A 25,869-nucleotide genomic window follows, 5' to 3' on the forward strand; every position below is an offset into this window, starting at 1 on the left:
ATCAATAACAAACCAATAAAAAGTCCAGCGTGTTGTGTAAAAACTGCTATTTTTAGCACATATTTTGGTCCGACTTGTTGCTAACAGGCGTACAGTGTGAGCAGTCAGGTGCCATTCGAGAACTGATAATGTGAAAACATAACTCGTGAGGTTTGCTCTGCAAGACAAAATGTCCCAGATGAACGTGCCTGATCCCATCTGCAGGTGGATCACTGACTTCCTGGCAGACAGGAAACAACAAGTCAGGCTGGGGAATAATGTCTCGGACCAACGGACCATCAGCACCGGCTCACCACAGGGCTGTGTTCTTTCCCCTCTGCTCTTCTCCCTGTACACCAACAGCTGCACCTCCAAGCATGAGTCTGTCAAACTAATTAAGTTTGCTGATGACACCACCATCATCGGACTCATCTCTAATGGGGATGAGTCCGCTTACAGAATGGAGGCTGAACGGCTGGTGTCCTGGTGCATCCACAACAACCTGGTGCTAAACACCCAGAAGACAGCGGAGGTTGTTGTGGACTTTAGGAAACACACACACCCCATCCCCCCCTTAAACCTGTCTGACACTCCCATCACGATGGTGGACTCATGTCGCTTCCTGGGCACCACCATCACCCAGGACCTCAAATGGGAGCCCACCATCACCACCATCAGAAAAAAGGCCCAGCAGAGGATGTACTTCCTGAGGCAGTTGAAGAAATTCAACCTATCACCACAGTCAATGAGGCATTTCTACACCGCTATCATCGAGTCCATCCTCACCTCCTCCATCACCGTGTGGTACGCTGGAGCTACCACCAGGGACAAGAAGAGGCTGCAGCGTGTCGTGCGCTCTGCAGAGAAGGTCATTGGCTGCAAACTCCCCTCCATTCAAGAACTGTACACCTCTAGGACATTGAGGCGTGCAGGTCAGATAATAGCTGACTCGTGTCACCCTGGACACAGTCTCTTCGACTCGCTCCCATCTGGCAGAAGGCTCAGATCCATTCGGACCAGAAACTCTCGCCACAAAAACAGTTTCTTCCCCTCTGCAGTTGGACTTTTGAATGAAAATCCTAGGGCAGCCCACTCAAGTTGATTGTCCCAGTCACGTGACCCGATGCTGTGCTTGAACCATTCAACAAATACTCAGATTAATACCTACACAGAGTAGATAGCTGCTTCTCTAATTCTTGCCACTTTTTACATGATTAATTTTATCATGAGTGTTTTATTAGTTCTTATATTTGCTTATCTCATAATTATTTTTTTTCTATCTTACCTTCTGCACCAAAATACCGCAGCAATTTCCTAATGTTGTGACTTGGCACACATATGGCAATAAAACCTTCTGATTCTGATTCTGAGGAAGTCTTACAGTTTGAGATGGAGCTGAATGCTATGAGTAAAAAAGTTGCACAACGTCCACCCGGCTTTAGGGAGAATCAGGTTCAGCTGCTGTTGGAAACAAAATAAATATGACACTTTACTTATTCCTATCTTAAACTGAAGTATTTGTCCTTTTGCATAGAAAATGTTTAAAATGTAAGTATGCATGATAGGAAATATGTGATGTTGGTCACCTAAAATGCTTTAATTATTTTTTTATGAGAAAGGAACACAGCATATGTTCGTACCATTGTATGTCGGTGTCAGAAATTAAGAGTCAGACAATATTGGTATATCGGTAAAAATAAAAAACTATATTGAGCATCCCTAATCTGAATATGTGTTACTATACCTACTCTTATATATTTAGATTTTATTTTACATTTTATATATTAAGATTTTATTTGAAGTATTTCTTTTTGATTGTATTTCCCCCAATAGTATCAGGTTGGATTTAACTTTTTGTTTTTGGACTTGAGCTGAAATATTTATTTTTATTGAAACAATTTGAAACAAAATGTTTTCAAATGTGATACAACCTAAAAATCCTCACTTTTTCTATTTTAATCTCCCCTTTTCCCACATGACTCATCTTCAGATCAACCTATCTTCTTGTTCTTTGGCACAACACGTCTAAACAAAAAGAACCAAGTGAAAGGGTGGGGGTGACAACAGGGAGAGGGTGAAAGTGAGAATGCATGCCATCTGCTAAGCCAAAGGAGAACCGTTCCACTTCAAGTTTTGGACGCTGTGATGCACGAAGACACATCCAAATCTGCAGTGGTACCCTCTTAGCTCGCAGTACTTTTCCTGTCAAGGCCTTTAATTACTTTGTAAACATGAAACATGGTGAGTGACACTGTGTCTGAGTGTGTCCCACATCAGGTGACTTCTCTGATGAAATTAAGTCACAAATTTGTTTCAAACTGTTTGGATATGCACAGGAGGGACATCGTCTCCACTGTCTGCCATCTGCCAGTCTCTGCTTGTGTTTCACACAAAAACAATCTGCTTGTTCCTCCTCATACATCTTCTTACCTGTGTGTCGTACATTTTCTTCCTTTTTTCTGTCATAGTGCCTTTTTGGAAACATTTACTTGATATTTTTGAACTTTTCAGCTGGTGTGGTCAACCCACTGAAGCAGCCACACACACACACACACACACACACACACACACACACACACACACACACACACACACACACACACACACACACACACACACACACACACACACTCACACACCTCTGAAGTATACAGAGTGTACGAAGCCGCTTCGTGCCGAATGTGAGGACTGGCACTCATCACACTCCAAAACTACTGGTTACTTTGATGTAAGGCCAGATTGCTCAGGATCATGAGTTTGCACAGGCTGAACCATGAGTATGCGCATGTGTGTGTGTGTGTGTGTGTGTGTGTGTGTGTGTGTGTGTGTGTGTGTGTGTGTGTGTGTGTGTGTGTGTGTAAGGAGTTCAATTCTTAGAAATGGTGAAAGAGAATGCCTTGTATGTTAATATCAGCCATATATTAAAGTGATTAGACCATGGAGCCAGAGTGACGAGCTCTTGCACAAACAAGTTGTTGTGTGTGGCTAAAACACACTTCACCTGTGTGTGAGACAGCTCTCTGGAACATTGACGCATGCCTTTGCCCCAAGTGCATCCATGCACCACACAGACCTGCCTTGTACATGATCACTTACTTCTGACCAATCTTAATCCCTCATCAGGGAAGTGTAAGAGCTGATGTACGGCACCCATTAGCCTTAAATTATACCCCTCATCCTGCAGCTCCCAGAGCCCATATAACTGTCAGCCCTCAGCTCTGGCCTCGTTGTGGCATTACCACCTCAACACTACTGCTTTATTAAGCTAGCTGCTCTAATTAATGACTTTGGCCTTTTCACAATAAAACAGCCACTGTAAGCCTGTGTCTTTGTTCAAACTCAACTCTAGCATCGCACACACATTCAGTGTGTTTCAGCATCATTTGTGGGTTCAGTTGGAACCAGCTTTTTAAATCACCTCTAATACCAAGCTGGAATGTGAGCAAACAGAACTTTGCTTGTCCTCTGTTTGGTTTAGTGCTAACCGATTTATGCAAATATAACAGAAAACAGCCTGCTTGTTTGCCACTCGGAGGCCTGATAGCATCGTTGCAGGCACCACCGCTCACATACAACGAAAGTTGAGTGCACTAATGCTAATGCACCCTGGATTGAAGCTTTTATCAGTTAGAAGACCAGTAAGCAGACATGATGCATTAATGCACCCCAAAACTGACTCATTATGAAAGGCACAGGTCTTAAAGTTCAGTTCATGCAGTCTCAGCGTAAATGTGAGACTAATACAGTGAAAGGTTATCTGCTTATGTGTTTTACCTGTGTGTTTTTGTCTTACATTTATGTTTAGACTGCATAAATGGAATTTTAATGCAATAATTGTGCCTTTCATAATGAGTCAGTTTTTATTAAAGGTTTATTTATAATATTTGCATAAACCTCTATGACATCTTGAAGATGTTTTTAGTTTTTAGGCTTTCAAAACATCCTTAGCTCATCAGTCCCGTCAGAAATTACCTCAAATTATCTAAGCAGAGGCCATATTTTGGGGTTGTCCACACACTTGCACCAGCTAAATTAACTTTTTAACCCTTATATGCTCCTTGGTCATTGCACAATGGTCTATGCACAATAAGCAGAAACGCTATAAAAATTAGAAGAATATATAAAGGTTAAGAATGGATCTCTTTTAAACAAGCACTCTTAATGAAAACAACTTCTTGTAAAACCAAGAAATGATGAAGAGACTGAGGAAGAGGAATCCTTGTCTGAGTCGGAACATCCAGAAGGATAAAAGTGACGTAGCTGAGAGCTGACCCAGTCTCTCCGTAGGAGTCCTATGGCTTATCTGGCCCTGTCTCATCAATGTGACACTTGTGAAGAGAACTCGTGCACACACACACACACACACACACACACACACACACACACACACACACACGCACGCACGCACGCACGCACGCACACACACATACATCCTGCTTGTTTGTGAGGAGTATTGAGAATGTGATGAATCTATTGCATAGAAGCCTAATGGTCTTTGCATCTGTATTGGCTGGAGGAGGAGGGGGTGAGAAGGGAATGGAAGGGAGGAAATGAGAAAAAGAGGGATGAAGGTGATGTGAAGCTGTTGGGGTTGTGTCATATCTGCTGAATTCTAATTGTGTTGTGTTTAATGACACACATGTCCTGTTTTACAGATGATTTGTAATTATTGACGAATGGGTCTCTGGTGATTAGGACACATTAGAAAATTAGACTATGACAGGATGGTTTGGATGATTAATCTCATGCTTCATGATTAAAACGTGGCTGGTTTGAGCGTGAAGCAATGCACGTCCTCCTCTAAGGTGTGTTTTAAAGGAAAAGAAAAACAAAGAGATTAAATGACTCCAATTGAACAGGACATTCAGAGCGACGCTGACTCAAAAAGGATGTGCTCAAGTACACAAGCTGTGATTGCAAAACAAGGAAGAATTTACACAAGATGCTGATTATTTATCGCAGAGCCCTTATGTTCGCACTCGCTGGCAAGCAGCAGAACAGCATCTGCAGTGTGTGTTTGAAATACAAGACACACACACACACAGGAGTGGTGAATCAGTCTGTGGGAGGAGAGACAGAAAGAGACAACAAGAACGGAGGAGGGAAGGAAGGAAGGAAAGGAGGGAGGGAGGGTGAATGAGCTGGTGTAGGGTGAACGAGCAAAGCAATGAGTGAGGGAGAGGCAGAGGGAGGAGAGAAAGAGGAGGGGGATGTTGCTGCTGCAAATGTTTCTGCTGTCAGTCGGCTGCTTGCCTGCGAACAGGAGGGAGCACAGAGCAGAAGAGGACAGAGAGGTGGAAACGAGTCGGACTTTTATTTTATTTTCGTTATCCAGACACGCTGCTAGCAAGTAGATTTTGGTACTGGGCACAGATCTGCAGATCCATGGAGCATCAGCAGTGAGTATGACTGTCACTCTACTAACATCATTTTCAGCAAAGGGGAGAACCCACAGTCTCACACTGCAGGGAGTCTGGGTCGGTCATGACCCAGGGCTACAAACTAGACAGCCTTTGTGTCTTTAAACATGTCTTTGTCCCCTTTCTTCCTCTTTTCCCTGCAGTCTGCTGGTGCATGTATGTCTGAGTGTGTCACTGATGCTGTTGCTTGGCTTTTTGCAGGAGGGATGCTGGAGGCTAATGCTGCTAACTTTAGCATGACAGCTAGACCCAGAGAGTTGGACCTGAGGTCTGCGGGGGTCTCCTATCAGGAGTCTTCAGCCCAGGTTATGACCTCCAGGAAACCACAAGCCAAACCGTCCGCTCTGCCCCAGGGGCCTCCACGCCCCTCCGGGTCAGAGCTCAAGGTTTATCGGCCCACATCTGGATCCATCCCTATCCCCATCCCTAACTCGTCTGGACTCCGCAAGCAGCGGTCACTAAACAACTTGTGTGTCCTCACTGATGCCGAGAAGAAGCTGCACTTGTACCAGTCTCCCCAATGGAGTGATGATACGAGCCAGCCTGGAGCAGGAACAAACAAAGCAGGCCAGACCAAAGCAGGTCAAGCTGGTGGAGGGAGACCACCTCTCTCTCGGACACTTTCTAAGTCAGAACAGTCTCTGTTCCAGGGAAAGCCTAAATCATTCGGATCTCCGGCTCTGACCTCTAATTTGGGCAAACCAAGTCGAATCCCTGCTCCTGGTAGACCGCGAGGACCTTATGCTGAGGTCAAACCCATCAGCAAGTCCTCTGAGTCCAGCCAGGGTGCACACACAGACCCCGCTGACCCCCCATTTAAAGCCAACTCCAATGGAGCTGGAAATACTGGAACTACTGGCAAGAAAACAGGGGAAAAGGGAAAACTTGGATCTCAATTAGCAGATGAGAAGAAAGAGAAGAAGGTGACTGAGGGACAGGATGACAAGAGCTTTCTGAAGGTGGACCCAGAATTAGTTGTCACTGTTTTGGGAGATCTGGAACAACTGCTCTTCAGCCAGATGTTGGGTGAGTCTGCTTTGTGATTCTCTCCTCTTTTCTCCAGACCCAAACCTGTTCTTGCAGCTCATGCTACACCCAGGAACAGCGAGGGCTTCCGTAGCTCCGCTGAAGTCAGCGTTTTTAGAGCGCTGACCTTGTTTCGCTGTTTATTTATTAGCCAGCAACCGAGTGTTTTGTCCCAGTCTTCACTGACCCACTGCCACAGTGAGCTAGATTTACATAAACCTGTCATCATCTCTCGTAACGCCTCCATCGTTTCTGTTTCAGCGTTTACTCCGACAGCTCTCTCAACGGTGAAGCTAAAATTAGAAGCAGATTTCTGTATCACACGTTCAACTCGCCATAGCAGTTAATGGTGAGATCGCTGAGTCTCTGCATGACAGACCCAAACCAGTAAAGGTCATGTGAGAGGCACTGGTGGGGAGAGTGTTTCCATTCAGTAAATAAAACGGCTGCACGCCGAGCCTGGCTCTGAACACAGTGCCACATATTTAGCTTTGCAAAACTCCTCCCTCTCTCCCTCTCCCTCTATTGATCTTTGGGACACTGACAGATGGTCACTATCCACCCCACCCTCCTCCTCCCCCCGGTTCAAGGGTAACGTGTGGGAGGAGAAAGTGGCAGGTAACGGTCCACTAGGCGTGTTTAACGCATTTAGCATGTCCCAAGTTTTTGTGAAAATCATGACCAAGGTGTTCAAATCAGAAGATGTCACCCATTATTCACAGACTGTTTGTTCATCACATTTTCATCCTCTTCTCAGTGGAAGCAGAAAGAATCAGATGTGGAGACAATAGTGCAGCAGCTCATTAACTCTGGTTTGATGAAGAGAAACTGTCTTCGGCTCATCGTTGACTTCCTTTCTCATCCTCTCCTCACCAGCAGAGGTCCAAATATCTGCCAGGATGCTCCTGAAGCCTCATTTGTTAAATGTGTGAGTGTTGTGTGTACAAGTGTGTGAAGCTGCTGAACAAACCTTCAGCAAGCCAGGTGGGACAGAAAATGTCAAAAACAGAAAAGGGAGGTGGTGCGGACCAAACTGATGAAGTCGGATAAAACTACACAGGCAGCAGGTGCTTTTGCTTTCATCGTTTGTTGGAATTCTGGGAAAATCTTCACCAGCTGATTCAAACCCCATCAGGCTTCATCAGTACCAGAAGTGGTTCTGCAAACATTACATGTGCATCTTTTCATCTTCTTAGATTAAAATGTCATTCAGAACAATTGAAAATGTTGTTCTTAAAGATGTCAGTGTCACCTATCTTGGTGCTCAAATGAAGACTTCACTGATATCATTGATGTTCTGATGGATTTAGTGTATTTTCAAAAATTTGGAACAAGTTGAGGAGAAGCTACATTTTTCATCAAACAGAAATGAAGGCGGCAGATGTTGTGTTGAGTCATGTGTACACATGCACTGTGCTCCAAACTAAGAGCACAGATTACAACTTCACATATGTTCCCAGAACACGGATTTTTTCAGTTGCTTTCATTTTTCAGACAATGATCTCCACACACCTAAAGTTGGGGCCTCATTGTGATTGCCAATATCAAGTATTTTTCATTTGTTAACTATATTCCAAGTGAAAAAAGCTTTATGCCGTTGCCTTGAATAGATCAGGGAAGCATAAGTCAGGTTGGAGCTGCTTTCGTTGTGAACTTGTTGTTTTTAGCAACGCCTGTCTGATCCGTGATAGTTGGGGTCACAGGTGTTTGCCGTTATAAATTTGTGGGCTGGAAGCTAAGCTTTTTTCAGAAAAATAGCAATAAATAACAAAAAATGTTAACCCTAATTTGTTTTGATTTAGAGTATAATTAGGGAAAGTAGAAAACCACAATCATCTCAGCTAATCTGTTTTCTTATTTTAAATAGATTTCATCCTGACCTGAGTGACGAGCCTCTTGTACCAACAAGGATTAGCAAAAATCTGTACTATGGTGAAAAACGATGGTAATGTCTTTACCATGGGTCTGTTATTGTTTAAAAATAAAATTAGACTTAACATTTTTGACTTCCTCCTGAACGTGCATGACCTAGAGCAAAAATCAACCTGGGATCTCCATCGTTACGGGTCATCACCACAGCCGTCCCATAGGTGTAGTGCAGAAACCACAGCACGTGTACAGGATACTGTGTGTTTGTGTGTGTACACATGTGTAACTTTGCATGTGTGTGTTACAGAGAGGTTAATTGTAACTTGCCCTGTAGCTTGCAGCTGCGGGCTCATCTTTTATTGTATCTGCTTCCCCATTTCCGGCGGGACGCTCAGCTAATTGGGTTCTGCTCCATGCACTCTGTCATAGGGAAGATGGATTATGGATGCTCAGTGGATCATTTCAGGTGATCCACCTCCTCATTTCACAGTTAGCCTTGTGTTTCTTCCTGCTTATAAACTAGATATTTTGCATGTTTCTAATAAATCAGATTATTTAGAAGCTATTTCAGCTAATAGCTAGGCCATGCCATGCTGTGTGAGCTGTCCTTTTAACATCAGCCTGCAGTTAAAGATGAATACAACAAAATCAGAGGACACATACACCTAAAACCATCACCTGTGCTGGTGAAATCCATCTCTCTGCCCACGCTTGTTAAAAGCAAAGCAATTTTGGATATTTCAAAGTTAGGATTAGTGCCTCCATTATCCATTACTGCACTTGTTTGAGCACCGGTGGATTAGAAGCTTTATGCTTATTGGATTTATTGAAATGTTGTAGATTTGTTAAGGCTAGATGGTGATGATGAAAATGAAATGTTGCCAGTGAAACGAGCAGATCAGTGAATCACACACACAGCTCGTTTTGTAGTAGAACTCTTTAACGCTGAACCTCAGATGTCTCCTTCTAATGACCCTCCTGCAGGTCCCATCCAGCCACCCATAATGAGGTGTGTTTGAGAGGGTAAGCCCCCAAAGCACTGGCTGTCCCCAGCATGGGGCAAGTATGGTTTAGAGTGAATCTGAGCTAAAACCCCTACCAAGCTTCCAGATTAAGCCCCGCATAAAGATAATGAGTAGATGCAACCTTTATTCCACTAATCACAGATCTATTACCCTGAAAAAAGGACAGCTGTGTAGTTTAAAGTAAATTAAAGTGAATTAAAGATTAAAGTCTTCAGTACATCTGCCGGATTGGGAATGGTGCGTGGTCCTGGTTTTGGACCAAGATAATCATCACGTGTACTGTAACCCACCACAAGAACACGACGTGACTCATGGATACTTTAAAAAGCAGCTGACTAAACGTTCTTGTTGTGTAGTTTGACGCTGAATTGCATGTGGGCATGTGCGAGTGGTTCTGCTTGTATTTGTAACAGCTGCCTCTGGAACAATAAGTCCCTCAGAGGAAACCGGCAAAGGTTTGACAAGAAGACGCACGTGCCTGTTCAAGGGAGATGAAGGATGCTGGAAGAAGCATCGCCAAAGCATTGCTGCTTCCTCAATCCAAAACACGCTAAATGCATGACACGTTCAGCCACTTAGCTCTCGTCCACTCTCCATGTATTCATCCTTTTTAGGCTGTGACAGAGTAGTTTTCACACCCGCGTCCTCCATTGTGAGCAAAGTGATTCTCTTATGTGATGTGGGTGTGGTCGGAGCGACTGGTGCTGCCCTGGGCTTTGCAGAGTGAAGGAGTCATGACTCTCATCAGGAGCTGGTGAGAGGTTAAATAAACACAAATGCCAAAAAAGGAAAGAATAAACATATCTCTCTCTCTCTCTCTTTCTCTCTCTCTCTCTCTCTCTCTCTCTCTCTCTCTCTCTCTCTCTCTCTCTCTCTCTCTCTCTCTCTCTCTCTCTCTCTCTCTCTGTCTGTCTGTCTGTCTGTCTGTCTGTCTGTCTGTCTGTCTGTCTTCTCCTGCCTGGTCTCTGATGTGAGTTGACAGCCAGTCACCAGTCAGACAGCAAGAAAGGATATTTCTGGTACGAGTGTTTCAGGAAGAGGACAGGGAACATCTTTACTGCACGTCTGAGAGTTTTCACATGTATAAAATTAAAACGAAACATTCACACACACGTTGATAAAAAATATATATACGCATATTAGTATTTTTATCCATAGTTGTTGTGTTTATTTGTGTTTGCGAGAAGACAGCAATGCATTGTGGTCAGTCTCTAAAAACTTAATGCATGAGCCATTGCATTAGTGCTGTCTGCTTCCTGCCATCCTTTCCTGAATCATAATAGTACTCAGAGTGTTTTTGTCTCATCAGCTCTTGCATAACATCAGCTCTCACGAAAGAATAAGGAAACCTACAACACTTTTACTGTCATCCCATTCATAAGGTTCAAAGGCTAATTGATAAAAGTGGAATACCACAGGAAGAGATTGCCTAAATGATCGAAGTAGCTGACGAAAAGATATCATGGTGTTTATGTTTATTTATTTGGCAGACACTTTTATCCAAAGCGACTTGCAATTTATAACCTATAGGGCTTGTTGTGATCTGTGGGGGAAACCGGAGTACCCGGAGGAAACCCAAGCATGCATGGGGAGAACACGCAACTCCACGCAGAAAGGCCGCAGCCGAGTTTCGAACCTGCAACCTTCGTGCTGCAAAACAACAGTGCTAACAACTGCGCCACCATGCAGCCCTATGGAACTCTATGATGTTGCACTAGCACATGCAATCATGCTAAGTGAAGGTGGACAATCATTTGGACACGCTTCAAGAATGAATCTAAGTTCTTGTTTGGGTTTAATTTCCCGTTATTCCATAATGCGTAGTAAAGCTCAGCTAGATTAATAATAGATCTTACAGATTAACTATTAAAAGCTCAACTAACAATGCTGGTGATGCTATAGGAGTAAAGCTTATTTAGTTGAATTAATTTTTATCAAGACTAGCAGAGCAACTGTTAGCACATAAGCTAAAAAACATTGTTACATAAGGTGCTGTTACAAGAGGAAGTAAGAAAAATAGCTTTAAATAGCGTATAGTTTACATCACCACACAAGTACTGCTGGACAAACAAACTGCGTTTACCAATTGAAAAAACATGGACAGAGCATCAATAAAAACGACCCGACAGACACCATGTTGAAACGTTCGTGCTCAAACTGTTACTCATGACTCACAGTGCCCGAGTAAAAATGTCTCTAAGTTATTTTTTTACTCTCATTTGTGCCACTAGGTTTTACATGCCACCCACCTCTGGTCAAAAGCCTTTTTCGTCCACGTTTAAATGCTGTTTGGCCGAGAGTTCAGCTGGACACCTTTGTTTTCACCTCCTGAACACCTCCATATCGGAGAGTGTTGCCAGTATCGGCTTGTTATTGTTAGACGTAGGATCTTTCCCACCGGCAAAATGTTTGGAACAAACATTCCCCCTCCTCTTTATCTGCTCCACACTGTAAAAAACTGCTCTTCAACATAAAAACTGACACTGCTTTGCTTTGTCTGTCCTTAGCTTAGCCCAGTTTTCTTTCCAGCTGTTTCGTGTGGTCACAGTCCTTACCCAGCTTTGGAAAATAGATTTAAAAAAAATAGTCAAATCTGGGTATCTAGAGTTTGATTAGCACTTCCCCCAACAGGAAAGCTTAGTTTCTTCCTGTTTGATCATCTTTAAGAGGCAAAAGTACAACTTTGAGACGAGACGAGTGACTCAGACCCATAGGCACCCATGCAAATTACACTCTTGCTTGTCTAGGGCTACATCCCACAATGCATCACAACATTACTTCACAATCTATTTTAGTTACTGTTGAAAACAGCTTATGTATGAATGTTAATGATCAGATTCTACTGTTTGTGCACTTTACATTCAAATTTCTTAAAAGGGAAACTAATGATTTGGCTAAATGTCCTAAAGCAGCCGTTTTTACACACACGACACCTCTTTTGTATGGTATGGTTAGAAATGTTTATAAATAATTTATTGATCACCTAGTTATAATCTGCCCACGTGTGTTATTGTTAGTTTTTCCAACATTGTAGTGGAGACGTGTGCTGCCACTTCCCCCTTTTTGGCCTGTCTCCTCATTAACAGTCGAGGCAGCGTGCAGACAGAGTGCAGCCTGTGTGTCCAACGTGTGCCGGAGAGCTGCAGCTGCGCTTCAGCGTGTCATAAAATACAGTTCCACAGGAAACAAGCCTCTTGAACTAAAATACACCCAAACATTGCCCCACACCATGGTTGGCCTTGGCTTGGTTTATTTGGTGTGTGTATGTTGTGTTTTGGTGCTTGCATGAATGTCAGTGACACCATCTGTTTGACTTAAACTCAAGCTGAAATGTTCTAGCTGTGAGCAGAAACGAGCGGTGCTACTTGCTTATTGTTCCTATCTTTAATCTCAACACACTTCAGAGATATTTCGTCTTATCCAGAGCAGATCAGCACAGATGAAAACACATTTACACATCCTGTTTTAGGTTTTCTGAGTAAGACTGGAGGTGGGATCTCCGATCAGGCTTACCTTGATGAAGAGGCCTTGACCTTCATCTGGTGAAAGTAAACTTCTCTTAAGTCATTTAAAGCCTCCTTATCTTAGTCCCCATAAGCGGATAGTGCTGTGGCTTTTAAGCAGATAGATCTGTACTTAAGGAGATATGCGGAGTGAGTTTATGTGGTAAGCTTGTGTTTGTGTCAACATTCAGAGAGCCAAGTTTTGTTGGGGGTGCACTGTGGTCTGGAGGGATCTAAACTCCAGAACATGTGAAATTCTGGATCTCTCTTCCTTGTAGATGCATCAACGTTTAGTGTTGTGATGAGATGTCTCCGTGCACTCGGAGGCAATCGCAAGCTCTCGTGTGCTCATTAACCATTCATGCTGCATATCAGACACAGTTTTAAGTGCTCCAATATCCTGTTGTGACTTTTCAGTGAACCAGTTGGATGCACATTTGGGTGCTTTAGTGTTAGTATGTGTGTGTTTTTCTAGCCCATCCAGATGTGCAGGAACGGCTGTGTGTTGTAATGCTTCCTGTTTTGTAAACTGTCTAGGGTCAGCTGTGATGCAAGAGTCAAAAACACACAGTGCTGCTCAGCCACACATATCTATCAAAGCTTCTGGAGCCCGAGGATGGTAACATGTGTGCACACACGGGGACAGGATGTGGACAGACGAACTCCAGACAGAAGGAAGGAACAAATAGAAACAGGACCATTAATCATCCCTTCAATGATATTCTATAAAATGAATCTGTCTCTGATGAGGACGTGCACCCTCTCCGTGCATGTCTGAAAAGCATGTTGCTGCACAAAAGTGCATCCACGGGCACACACAGAAAGAACCACGGCTCTCACAAGGACATTAGCTTGTCTTTGGAGAGTTTGACTCTAATGGAGAGGAGAGACAAGGGAACCCAGAGGAAACAAAGTGGACAGCATTTTCATGTCGCCACACACTGTTTCTGCAGGCCGCAGCAGTTTCACCACTTCATTCAACCTCTGGGTTCCTGAAATGCCACAACGCTGTCCTGATTTATTTTGAGCTAATTCCTGCAGCGGATTATAAATATTAAATACATAAAGCTCTGGTTTTGCTGAGTTTAACTTTAAAAGACATTTCTGAAAATTGTAAACCAAAGATGGCTGCTGTCGCCAAGGATTGCTGGAACCTTTTCAAGTTTTTATCTGAGAGCACGCTCCTGTTATGATGCCGAGACAGCCCATGCATTAACAACAACACCATCCCTCCAGCGTGCTGACTCAGTCTGTATTGTCCATTAACCCAAGTACCTGAGCTGATCCCTAAACTCTTCAGAACATGTTTGTGTGTGTGTGTGTGTGTGTGTGTGTGTGTGTGTGTGTGTGTGTGTGTGTGTGTGTGTGTGTGTGTGTGTGTGTGTGTGTGTGTGTGTGTGTGTTTGCATGCATACAGAAGAGACAGGTGGACACCGTATATTTATGTCGATGGTGGACACACACAAATACTCACACACAACAGAAACACACAGTCAGTTTAAACCAGATCAGTATAAATCATCTGCACCTCAGGGGAGCTGCAGGCCTTGACAGGGATATTTGCATCTCTAATTCCCCATCCCCACCCCTCCCAACATGCCAGCTGGGAACACCAGGGCCACGGCTTCGGCGGGACAGGATGCCCCTCACAGACATCCAGTTGCACGCACACTTATACACAAAGGCTCACACACACAAACACACAGACTGTATCCAATCAATGTGACGCCATTGTTAAACAAAGCTCACATTTATGGTAATTAAAATCGCCCAATTAAAGCCTTGGATGGGTGTGTGTCACACTTTGTCTCCATGTATTAGAGATTATTTGGTCGTGGTAAATCTTAGGCCAAAAATGAACATCTTAAGACCGGAAAGTGGATTTTCATTGCCTAATTATGTCCAGGGCGCGCCAGATTCAACAAAGAAGTTCTGTTTTGGAACGTTTCCTTCTTTTTTCTGTGTGTGTGTGTGTGTGTGTGTGTGTGTGTGTGTGTGTGTGTGTGTGTGTGTAGTCTGCAGCTGTTGCTGAGATTGACACCTCTGGTTGTTTAGGAGTTGCCCTCTCCGCTCATAGGAGGGCCTCTTCTCACCAACCATCTGGACTTGTGTACGAATATTTTTGTATTATCATCAGTCGCTAAACCCACCCATCATATGGAGAAGAGAAAAATAGAAAAATAGAAATCAGCCTCTTTCATCTTTTCATCCTTATATGACCTTTTGTTTTAGTTGTCATCAGACATGTCCTCTGGTTTGGTTGTTGTTCTGCTGTACTTGTTGGGGAGTCAGCTGGCTTGTGGTAATAGTCTATCGAACCCGACCCCAGGGATAAACAGACTGTCTCATAACAACCCTAATAGCACTTGGGTCACCATCCCCTCATTTCACACACACGTGTGTGTGTTTGGATTGCTGCTGGAATTGAGAGCTCGACTTTTAGAGAAGCGTCACATCTGTAGCTTACCCTCAATTTCACATTTGAACAAAATGTGCAGGATGTTTAGCTTTTGTTTAGTTAGAAGACCACGTGCTTGGGTTGTCCTCATTGGGAGCACACATGCGTGGACACACACACACACACACACACACACACACACACACACACACACACACACACACACGCACGCACGCACGCACGCACGCACGCACGCACGCACGCACACACACACACACACACACACACACACACACACACACACACACACACACACACACAGGCCACACAGGTCAAACAGAGGTGTGATGGCCCAGCATGAATCTACATGACTCAATCTGTGTTGACTGAATCTTGTTTAGACACAATGACACAGATGACCGTGTGTCTCCTGTAGGGTTTTAGTGAGGATGGCCTTTGGTTTATCCTGCCACTGAGACACATCTGGATTTTGTGCCTCAAGGTGATTACTGTAAAGAGGAGAAAACTGGAATCTAACCATCCAGATGGGCAGATGTACACTGGCTTATTATTACAGGAGGGAGAGGGACTGATATCTGGATCATATTTCATTTATTTTGCTCCACTGTGTCCTGGAAAGTCATTGTATGATTTTCTTATACTCCTAACTTCAGTTTTTTTTTAAACATTTATTTCTAAGGCTTTATTCTGAAGGCTAATCCCAGACATTGGCAACAACAAGAAGGGATTAATTACATTTTCATCTTTTGGCAAGGCCATGGAAATTCATTTTATTTTAAAGCCACCAGATATTTAAATATTGCTTCACATTTAATCGTATTTGCTCATGCTTTTGTTTGTTTGCACCTCTGCAGATCCTGAGTCACAAAGAAAAAGAACCGTGCAGAACGTTCTGGACCTTCGTCAGAACCTGGAGGAAACCATGACGAGCCTTAGAGGGGTTCAGCTGAGCCGCAGGTCAGCCAAACACACACGCACACACACACACACACACACACACACACACACACACACACACACACACACACACACACACACACACACACACACACGCACACACACACACACACACACACACACACATGAATGCATAAATACACAAGTGCATGCACACACTCAAGACTGCACGAAAAGGGACAAAATTGTGTCAAGTCAGTTTATTTTTAAATTCCCTAAAATCACAAAAGAAATCTATATTATTATATAATTAATAAATACAACTTATATGAGCTGCAAGGAATCAGTAACACCAAAATTGTTTCAATTGCAAACATACTGCTCAGTTAGACAAGAACAAAAATAAAATATATTATCTGCAAAAATAACAATAATAATAATCCCGATCTTGACATCCCTGATGGTGCGTTTGCACCTGCATCCCTGTTAAACACTGTCCACCCACTCAGCTGGTTAATACCAAACTAATAAAGGATTAGCTGAACGCTGACCTCAACACATTCCTACTGTTAAACTGTAACAACATTCATGTATCAACAACCCTCCAATCAAATGGCTTAAACGTCCCACTTCCTTCCCTCGCTTCCTGGACCAGTTTTGGGTGTGTCATCTCCAGTTTTGTCCTTGACAGCTTCCCTTCCGTCTGCCCGTCTATGTGTCCCTTGCTGTGCATCCTATCTCTGTCCCTCAGTGGGAGCTCTCCGCGTGCAGAGTAACTCAACAGATGTTCCCTGCTGGAGCATGTTTCCTTTTTACTGTTCATACTTTTATTTTTACTGTAGTAACCTTGAGTTGCTCAAGTCATATTTTGCCTTGAGGCCCTTCAGCCAGTCTGTGAAGGTTTTATGTGTAAACAGGATGACATGCAGAGTGAAAACCAAATGTTTGGAGGGGGAGATTTGCATTTATTAAGCAAAAAGTTCACATTTGATTCACCTGCTTTGTAAAAATGTATACATGTCAAATTGTAGTTTATTGGGAATGGAATCTGTGTGATATTTTATAAGTCTGCAGTCAAGTCTTTTATTCACAAGCGTCTTCATTTGGGGTTTATTTGAAAACTAGTCTGTTTCCTGCAGACAGGATTAATTTCAATGCATGTGCCGTCACCCAATTTGAAAGCTCATAACTTTTAATATGCTAATTCCCATCATTCCAAGGCCAGGCGTTTCAGTAGCGATGTGCTGCTTTGGCACAGGGAGCACATGCAATGCTTATGTTTGTAGGTGCTTTCAAATTTTGCAGATTGAAGCTTTCCGTAGAGCACAAAGACGTGTTTGCTGACAGGAGAAAAGCATCAAATGGATGCGTGTTGTCTGCATTTGGAGAAAAATCTTCTCTGCCGCCGACACGCATCCACTTCCAGAATAATCCCCGAGCTTTTCAAGAATGTTTTTCATAGAAATGTTTCTGAGAAACAGCGAGGCATTGTGGAGAAGAGATGACTAGAGGAATCATATTTAAAGGTTTTCTGGGGTAGGGATGGTGGTGGGGGTGGGATCCATCTTTTATATCTGCTATAATAACTATAATAATACAATAACGAAAACTGTCCTTTCCTCCTTAGCTGCGTCGAGGGGACCATAAACTACGACAGTGATGAAGCTGCTGCCTTCTCCATTTCCAGTCTGTCCAATCGCTCCTCTCCTCTGTCATGGCGCCAGGGTCAAGCGAGTCCTCGTCTTCAGGCAGGTGATGCTCCGTCCATGGGGAATGCCCCATCAGAAGTTCCCCTCCAAATCAGCCACACCTCACGAATCCGTCTGATCGAAGACTTGGCGGAGTCAGATCCGGCTCTCCTGAAGGGAGATTACCGCAGCGACACTGATTTGGGAGGAAAGAACCCAAATGGTGAATATGAAGATGATGAGGAGGACGATGATGATATAGATGACCTAGGAAATGGGTGAGTTGTTCAAACGTATTTTTACCCATATGAAATCATTAAACTTCTCAGCTTTTGAGCACATTTCTCTTTTCATCAACCAAAAATCACACAAATCTATTGATGCATGCAGGTATTAGCAGGTTTGGATCAGCTCATCTTTTATGCATCAGAAGCTTCCTCGTGGTGTCAGCTTGACTCTGTCACCTGTAGTCGCCTCATGAAGCTCTGTTGTTATCAGAAAGCTGCCCTCTGGCAGAGACCTATGGTGTCACCATTATCAAGCCCCCTCACAGAGATCATCCATCATTCAGACACACTTCTGTTTGTGTCAGCTCACCAAACCCCGCTGACAAAGATAGCTGCAAACAACTGGTTATTTAAGGTGGTAGCAACTTTGAGTTCACACAAGGCAAGCACAGATTCCTTATGTCAACACATTTCATGTTAAGATCCCTTTAGAAAACAAAACATGGATTTCTATGTTTCTGGTAAGATTAGTAAACCTCACAAGATCTGCTGTTGTCCGCTGGGAAGAAACGACTGATGAAATCAATCCCAGTCATGCTAATATGTGTTTATGTGTCTGTCTGGTTGTTATTGGTGATAACAAAATGACAATGGGAGCGAAATGTTCCAGAGTGAACATAAGTTCTTTGTTTCTGTGACAGCTGAATCAGCAGGATCGGTCCCGTGAGCTCAGATTGTGACTTATCACTCCTTTTGGACATGTTGTGCCCAGACAAGAAGAACAACTAGATCCCTGCTTGTAGAGAAAATCTGATTTAGAAGATCTCCAAAACATTTTTTATAACTTACAGGCATTTTTACAAGATCATTTTGACACTTTAGATGAGTAACATCAGAGTGTAGTGAACAAAAACATGACCTCATACTATTCTGTCAGCTGTAGAGTCCTTTCCTGGCTCACAGTTTGACGTTTCCATGGCGAACACAAAAAAGATGCACCCCCCAGTCACTAGAACGAGTTGAAGCACACTTTAAACCCCTGCACAGGTTTTATGTTTCAGGTCACCAATCAGGTGGCTGTGTTTGTAAACAAAAAGGAAACTGAGGCAGTTAATAAAACAGCATCAACGAATTTCTTCAATATAAAGCTTCAACACTTTCAAATATTCTGTAACCTTTTTATTCCAACTCTAAATGAGCTTTAGTTCTGATAACAGTTAGGTTTTATCCACTAGAGGGCAGACAAACCCTCCTTCTCGGAGGTTCCTTCCTCCTCATCATGGCTACTGGGAGGATTCCTGCTGAGCCCTCTCCCTTATCGCATAATTTATTACAAATCCTGCTCTATTATGCATTCAGGCTCCACCAGTGTCACGTACAGGGCACAGTACACTTTCAAACCGCATATATAATAAATCAGATTCCCCCCTATGCATCTGAAACACGTCCAGTCTCTGTCAAGGTTTGGCAGGTCTCATCCCTTTGTTCTGTTAAAGGGAAACTGAAAACTATGGGAACACAAATCTGTCCTTAATCAGATCCCAATCCGAGGGATATGACTCACCTTGACTCAAACAAGTGAAGGTGTGACTCACACTCACATGGAGAGAGCTTACCATGACCTGGCTGTACACAAACCCAGTAAAAACACACTCACAGCCTGACTCATGATGCCTTCTGTCAGTTATTTATTTCCTGTGCTTTTCTTACTGGTGCCTCAGCTGGTCTGATGAATTCCACCTCCATCTGGATTCAGACAACCTCCCAGAATCTCCACACGGTCACACACACATCATTCTTTATTTTAAACACACACACACACACACACACACACACACACACACACACACACACACACACACACACACACACACACACACACACACACACACACACTTGCACAGGGAGGCATAATAAGTAATTACCTAAGCTTTGCTTTTATATGTAAATCCCAGGGGTTCTTAATGAGAAGACAAAGTTCTGATTTTATAATCTTTAAATGAAACAAATATAGATCTAGGCATAATTTTGACTAAACAAAAATGTTTTTATCTGGGAGACCAGACATGTGATGTGGTGTTCAGTGTCAGAAGGAGTCATGAGTTAAATATAATGTTTTATTTTTTACACCCCTAGGCACACACAGTGCACTCTTAGCACACCTCTATAGCTGTGTGTGTGTGTGTGTGTGTGTGTGTGTGTGTGTGTGTGTGTGTGTGTGTGTGTGTGTGTGTGTGTGTGCGTGTGTGTATACGCGTGTGCGTGTGTGTGTTTCCTGCACAAAGCCTCAAAATAAAGTCTGAATATGGTTTGAGACAGAAGCCCACACGTTTTCCACCAACAGTATTGATTTCTATTGTTGTTGGTTGAGTGGTGATAATGGGCTCTACGTACACACACACACACACGCACACACACACACACACACACACACACACACACACACACACACACACACACACACACACACACACACACACACACACACACACACACACACACACACACACACACACACACACACACACACACACACACAACACACACACACACACACACACACACACACACACACACACGTGTCAGGAGTTTACATGAGTGTGTGGCTGGTTTTCGGTCCTGCTTGGTGCAGACACTTTAGATCATGGATGGAAGAGCAGCCGTCCTCGAAAGCCTCCCATTAGTAAAAGCATGGTTGCCACGGCAACACGGCGGTACATGCTGGTTCACTGAACTAAGTGGCTGAATTATGAAAACATTTGGTTGTTGAACAGGCTAAACACACACACACACACACACACACACACACACACACACACACACACACACACACACACACACACACACACACACACACACACACACACACACACACAGCTCCCTGAGGAGTTTTGGAGTCTGCCGTCTGAAGTGTTTGGACTTTCTGCTTTCTAGAGAAAACAGAACTAGGCTGGCTTCTCCAGTGTGTCAGCTTTGCGTCGTGTGGTGACGTGTGACAGAAACATGTGCGGTGTAATGTGTTTTGAAAACAAATGATGCCTGGAATAGGTTTAGATGCCATCCATGCTTACTCTCGCCTTGTGGCTTGCGGTTCTTCTGATTGAAGCTTTAGGGGTGGCCCTTATCTGATGTTCAAGCACTTTAAAATTGAGTGACATTCAACAGACTTTCTGCAGCCTTTAAAGCTGCACATCCTTGAGTGGAGTACTTTTAATGAAAACCATACTCCTTTGCATGATATACGAGTGTGTGGGTGTGTTAGCATGGGCGAGAGTGTTTTCTTTAGGTCAGCCTTAATCCTTTCATACTCTAGCCTCACCTACTGGCCAAACATGAGACATTTCACACACGAGCGTGAACAAACACACATGGAGAACATAATTGAGTTTGGCACTGTATGATTAATGAACTTACGTTCTGCTGATAGACTTGTTTGAAAACTCACTGCAGGACTCCACCCTATGTGATCCTAACTAAACACCTCGCCTGCAACAACAGCCCCCCCCCCCCCCCCCCCCCCCCCACACACACACACACCATTAATTTTATCATGACTTGGATGGATGTCAGAGTTTAGCTTTATGGTGTGTAAAGGGGGAAGATTTAAAAACAACAACATAAGGATTGAATGTAATTCAGTATATTTAAATGGCACCAAATGTTCATTTCATGTCACTTCACAAAGTAAACGTTCCAATTCAACCTACTTATCAGTGCACTGAGTTCAGTTCATTTGGCCAGTTGGTCAAAAGTTTCCTCCATCCATCAATTTTCTTCCTCTTATCCGGAGTCGGGTCGCGGAGGTAGCAGCTGGAGTAGAGAGATCCAGACTTCCCTCTCCCCAGCCACTTGGGCCAGCTCCTCGGGGGAATCCCAAGGCGTTCCCTGGCCAGGTGAGAGACCAGTGAGGCATCCAGGAGGCATCCTAATCAGATGCCCAAGCCACCTCAACTGTCTCCTCTATATGTGGAGGAGCAGCGGGTCTACTCAGAGCCTCTTTCGGCTGCTTGTATCTGTGATCTTGTTCTTTCGGTCACAACCCAAAGCTTGTGACCATAGGTGAGGGTAGGAATGTAGACTGACTGGTAAATCGAAAGCTTTGCCTTCTCACTCAGCTCTCTTTTTACCACGACAGGCCGGTACAACGCCCGCATCACTGCAGACACAGCATACACAGTAGAGTATTCAGACTTCTGCCTTACCGTTTGAATTTCAGGCAAGTTTCTCAGTGTTGGAATGGCTCCTCTTTCTAGACGAATCCTTGTTGCCATCTTCGCCCGATATTGCCCTAGATTTTTAAAGCATTCTGGATTAAAATAATTGGCGCAGACATCAAGACTGAATTTGAGGGAATAGAGCATTCACCCTGGGAATAGGAGACTGGGGTTCAAATCGGTCTCACCAAAGACTTTACAAATGGGACCAAATGCCTCCCTGCTTGAAACATAGCTTTCAGCGGTTGGAATGGGGGTTAAACCACCAAATAGTTTGTGAGCGCAGCCATTGCTGCAGCTCATCGCTCCCCACGGGGATGGGTCAAATGCAGAGATTTCATCAGTGAGTGATGATGACTAATGGGACTTAATGGTGTTTATATTGGTTTTTTATTGTTCATCAGATGTGGATATTTATGTAAATCAAACAAGCACTTTAATACTCACATGGTTTAAGACTGGTAAATAACAGAAGGCTTTTATTCAACTAGTGTTTAACTAAACTATAAACTGTAGTTGTATTATATTAAGAGTATTAAAAAGGGAGCTTAGCTCATTTAGGTGATGCTGAACTTTGGCATTTCTGTTTTTAAGTGAAAATTTTTGTGCATTCAGAAAATGCTTCTTTTCATAAAATTTCTGTCAGTTCCAGTAGAAGTTCTGTCTGCACTGTCTTGTGTGTAGGAGATGTTTTTGTTTACATTAAAGGTTAATGAGAGTGAGATATGGTTCAGGAGGCCGATGATGGCCTCTCTGCCATCTCTGTGTTGCTCCCTACGCTCGGTCTGCTCGCTGTGGCGTGTAATCAATTACTTCTCCTGTCATTACAGACAAAACTTGACTGAATACAGAAGAGCACGCTTTCTTTGTTCCTGCACGTGCAATCCAAACACCAGACCGAACACCCATGGAGAGCACACACACAGCCCCATTTGTATTCATTTATTAGAGCTTCTCAAATGATCACACATGCATACATAAGCTGAGTCATATTGAGATTTCCTTGTCACCCAGAATGTCTCCTGTGTGCCATTCAGTAGGCTTTTAGTTTGACTTTGTGCTGACTAAGCATAACAGCCAAAACTTGACATCATTGATAATTGGAGCATGTGTCTCATACTAATCTGCTGAACTTGCATTTGTATATTTAGTTCTTCTGTCTGGTTATTTATTTTTAAAAGGGATGATATAACTGGCTTGAGAAGAAACAGTAGGGTGCTGCTGACTAACAGCAATGACATTAATCTGAGTGCTAAAACAGCTCAAACGGGCATCCTACTGCAAACACGCACACACACACACACACACACACACACACACACACACACACACACACACACACACACACACACACACACACACACACACACACACACACACACACACACACACACACACACTATCCAACAAAGGGTGACATATGGGGATTAAAAGGATTTTGTGTTCTACAAACCTTCTGACATGTTTTCCCCTCATGTGACTGAGGCAGATGGTTTTTGTTAAGATATTTTGCTGTTTTGACCTCCCAAACACATACAATATCAGTGAAAAAAAATTACATCTGTAAAAGCAAGACAGAGGAGCACTGAAACAAAAGAAACTGACACACCCTCTAGTGGATGGCTGCAGTACAATATTTAAGCTCCGCCCCCACCCTGTAAATGAATGGGACATTGTACTGTATTGATTGAAACATATCTTTTCATAAGCTGAAACATCATATACTCATTTCTGCGATGGTATAAAACTTTTAAATTTCAGTAAGATAATACAAGCCTTCAGAATCTGACCCGTATCTTTTGTGTTTTTTATTTTTTCTATCATTGTCCCTACCTATCCTTAGGAATAACTTGTTAGGACATTCGTTTCAGTTATTTTTAATAATTTCCATTTGCTAACACTTTCCCAAAAGTTTAGTAGATGGTTTTATAATTCCCTTCCAGATTGACGGACAGCAGCAGTTGCTTCTCAAATATCATTGCTGATGTTTTTCTCTCTTGCCCTTGTGTTTGCAGCCACACTGAATAACTCAGACCAACACGTTTCTGCTTTCACATCAGTGTTCTCACTTGCTGATGATCAGTTAATAGAGTCCGTTGGATTAGCAGCAGCTGACTGTAACTTTCTATAGAAATTATACTCTACTTACCCTCCCAAATCCTCTGGTAGTCATTAAAATATACTTATTTTTTCTGTGTTTTAGTTTAGTTCAGTACTCCGAACATAAGTCATTTGGGGCTGGGATCTTATAAAACAAAGGTGACTCCAGAGTTGAAGCAGTACATACTTCCTTTTCATCCTGACTGTTTTCATGTCCAACACTTACAGACGTGATCGTGTTTTCTGGTGTCCACTGCTAGAAAATAAGCAGTTTTTTTTTGTCAGCCTTCATGGATTTATTTGGTTTGACAACATTCCATTTACTGATTGTGAAATATACTGTTGAGTAACAAACACATGCTCTGGATCGGAGCTTGGGAATTACATTTACAACTATTCTCACACTTTCTCTCTGAGAGAAGGGAAATATAGGAAAAGGCCAAGACTGGGGAATGAAATTGGACTTACGAAATCAAGCACAACAAATATTTTAGCTTTCCTTAGATATCTTCTGCTCTGTCATGGGGGTTACAGCTCCTGCTGCCAAGGTAACGCTCCCCCAAGTCTTGGTAAATCCTTAGAAAGATGCTGTGGCATAATCCCTCCTAATCCTTGGTTTCCTCACAGGGAAGATTTGGATATCACATGAGAACTCAGAGACCTCTTCTAGGAAATGTTGGAGTTTGCAATGTGGGGCCTCAACAGCTCCAGGACCCCCACATAGTTCTGAAGGATGGTTACGATGTAGGTGATATATGCTAAGGAAAGGAACAAAGTGTGAGTGGGCTAGGCTCCCTAATTTATGGAGGTCAGGGTGTCGCGACTTTTGGCCACCGACCAAACTCACACTGTTTCCTTAAAGGATGCACATGAATGCTGCTCTTCCCGAAAGTGTTTTGAAATCACTTTATTTTCTTCTTTTTTATGATGAAACCACACTTGACCTACAGCGGGAGAGGAAAAGGGGAAATGACCTGAAAACAACAGCCGGTGGAGAACATGACACTAAGCTAACAAGTCCAGATATGAATTGTAAACTTGACATCATTCAGTCAACAGACTTTTATGTTTAAGACTCCTCAGAGTGGAACATACCAGTAGACCATGAAAGCTACGCCAAGGAGAAGTGGATCAAGTGATAGACCTCCAACGGATAAGTCTTTGTAATTATACCCTCCAGGTTTTTATTTTTAATCAAAGCAAGATAAAAAAAATATATTTTTTTCTTTTTTTACCTTCCATGAACCTTTTAGGGTAGGATCTGTTGTATCTGTTGTCGGAGACGTTTTACTAAAAAAACCTTTTCCAGGCAACAGAGATGCCACTTTGAGACATTAGTTGTAATTAAACTACGAAGCAGTGTGTCACACACTCTCTCTCTCTACCCGTATTCTCATTCAAACATCTCAGCTGCTGTTTTCTTTAAATAGTGAACAGATCTCCCGACACAAAGAAGATAGGTCAGACTGACTTTAGTAGGTTTCATTTTCTTATATAAACTT

The 25,869-nt window shown here is 43.1% G+C and overlaps 1 protein-coding gene across 6 annotated transcripts in view; it reads left to right on the forward strand.

The window, feature by feature from the left end:
* Positions 1-25,869, forward strand: part of nav1a (neuron navigator 1a) — a 91,526-nt gene that overhangs the window by 24,318 nt on the left and 41,339 nt on the right. For 5 of the 6 annotated variants that reach the window (XM_054745943.2, XM_070544611.1, XM_054745945.2 and 2 more), the window contains 3 exons: positions 5,601-6,425; positions 16,096-16,198; positions 17,766-18,104. In XM_054745943.2, coding sequence (XP_054601918.2) covers positions 5,601-6,425; positions 16,096-16,198; positions 17,766-18,104 — 1,267 coding nt within the window. Of the gene's footprint in view, positions 1-5,234; positions 5,379-5,600; positions 6,426-16,095; positions 16,199-17,765; positions 18,105-25,869 lie in introns of those variants that run through there. The other variant, XM_054745948.2, reaches the window with a different exon arrangement.

This window comes from Nothobranchius furzeri, chromosome 15 (genome assembly GCF_043380555.1).
Source record: "Nothobranchius furzeri strain GRZ-AD chromosome 15, NfurGRZ-RIMD1, whole genome shotgun sequence".
Taxonomy (NCBI): Eukaryota; Metazoa; Chordata; class Actinopteri; order Cyprinodontiformes; family Nothobranchiidae; genus Nothobranchius; species Nothobranchius furzeri.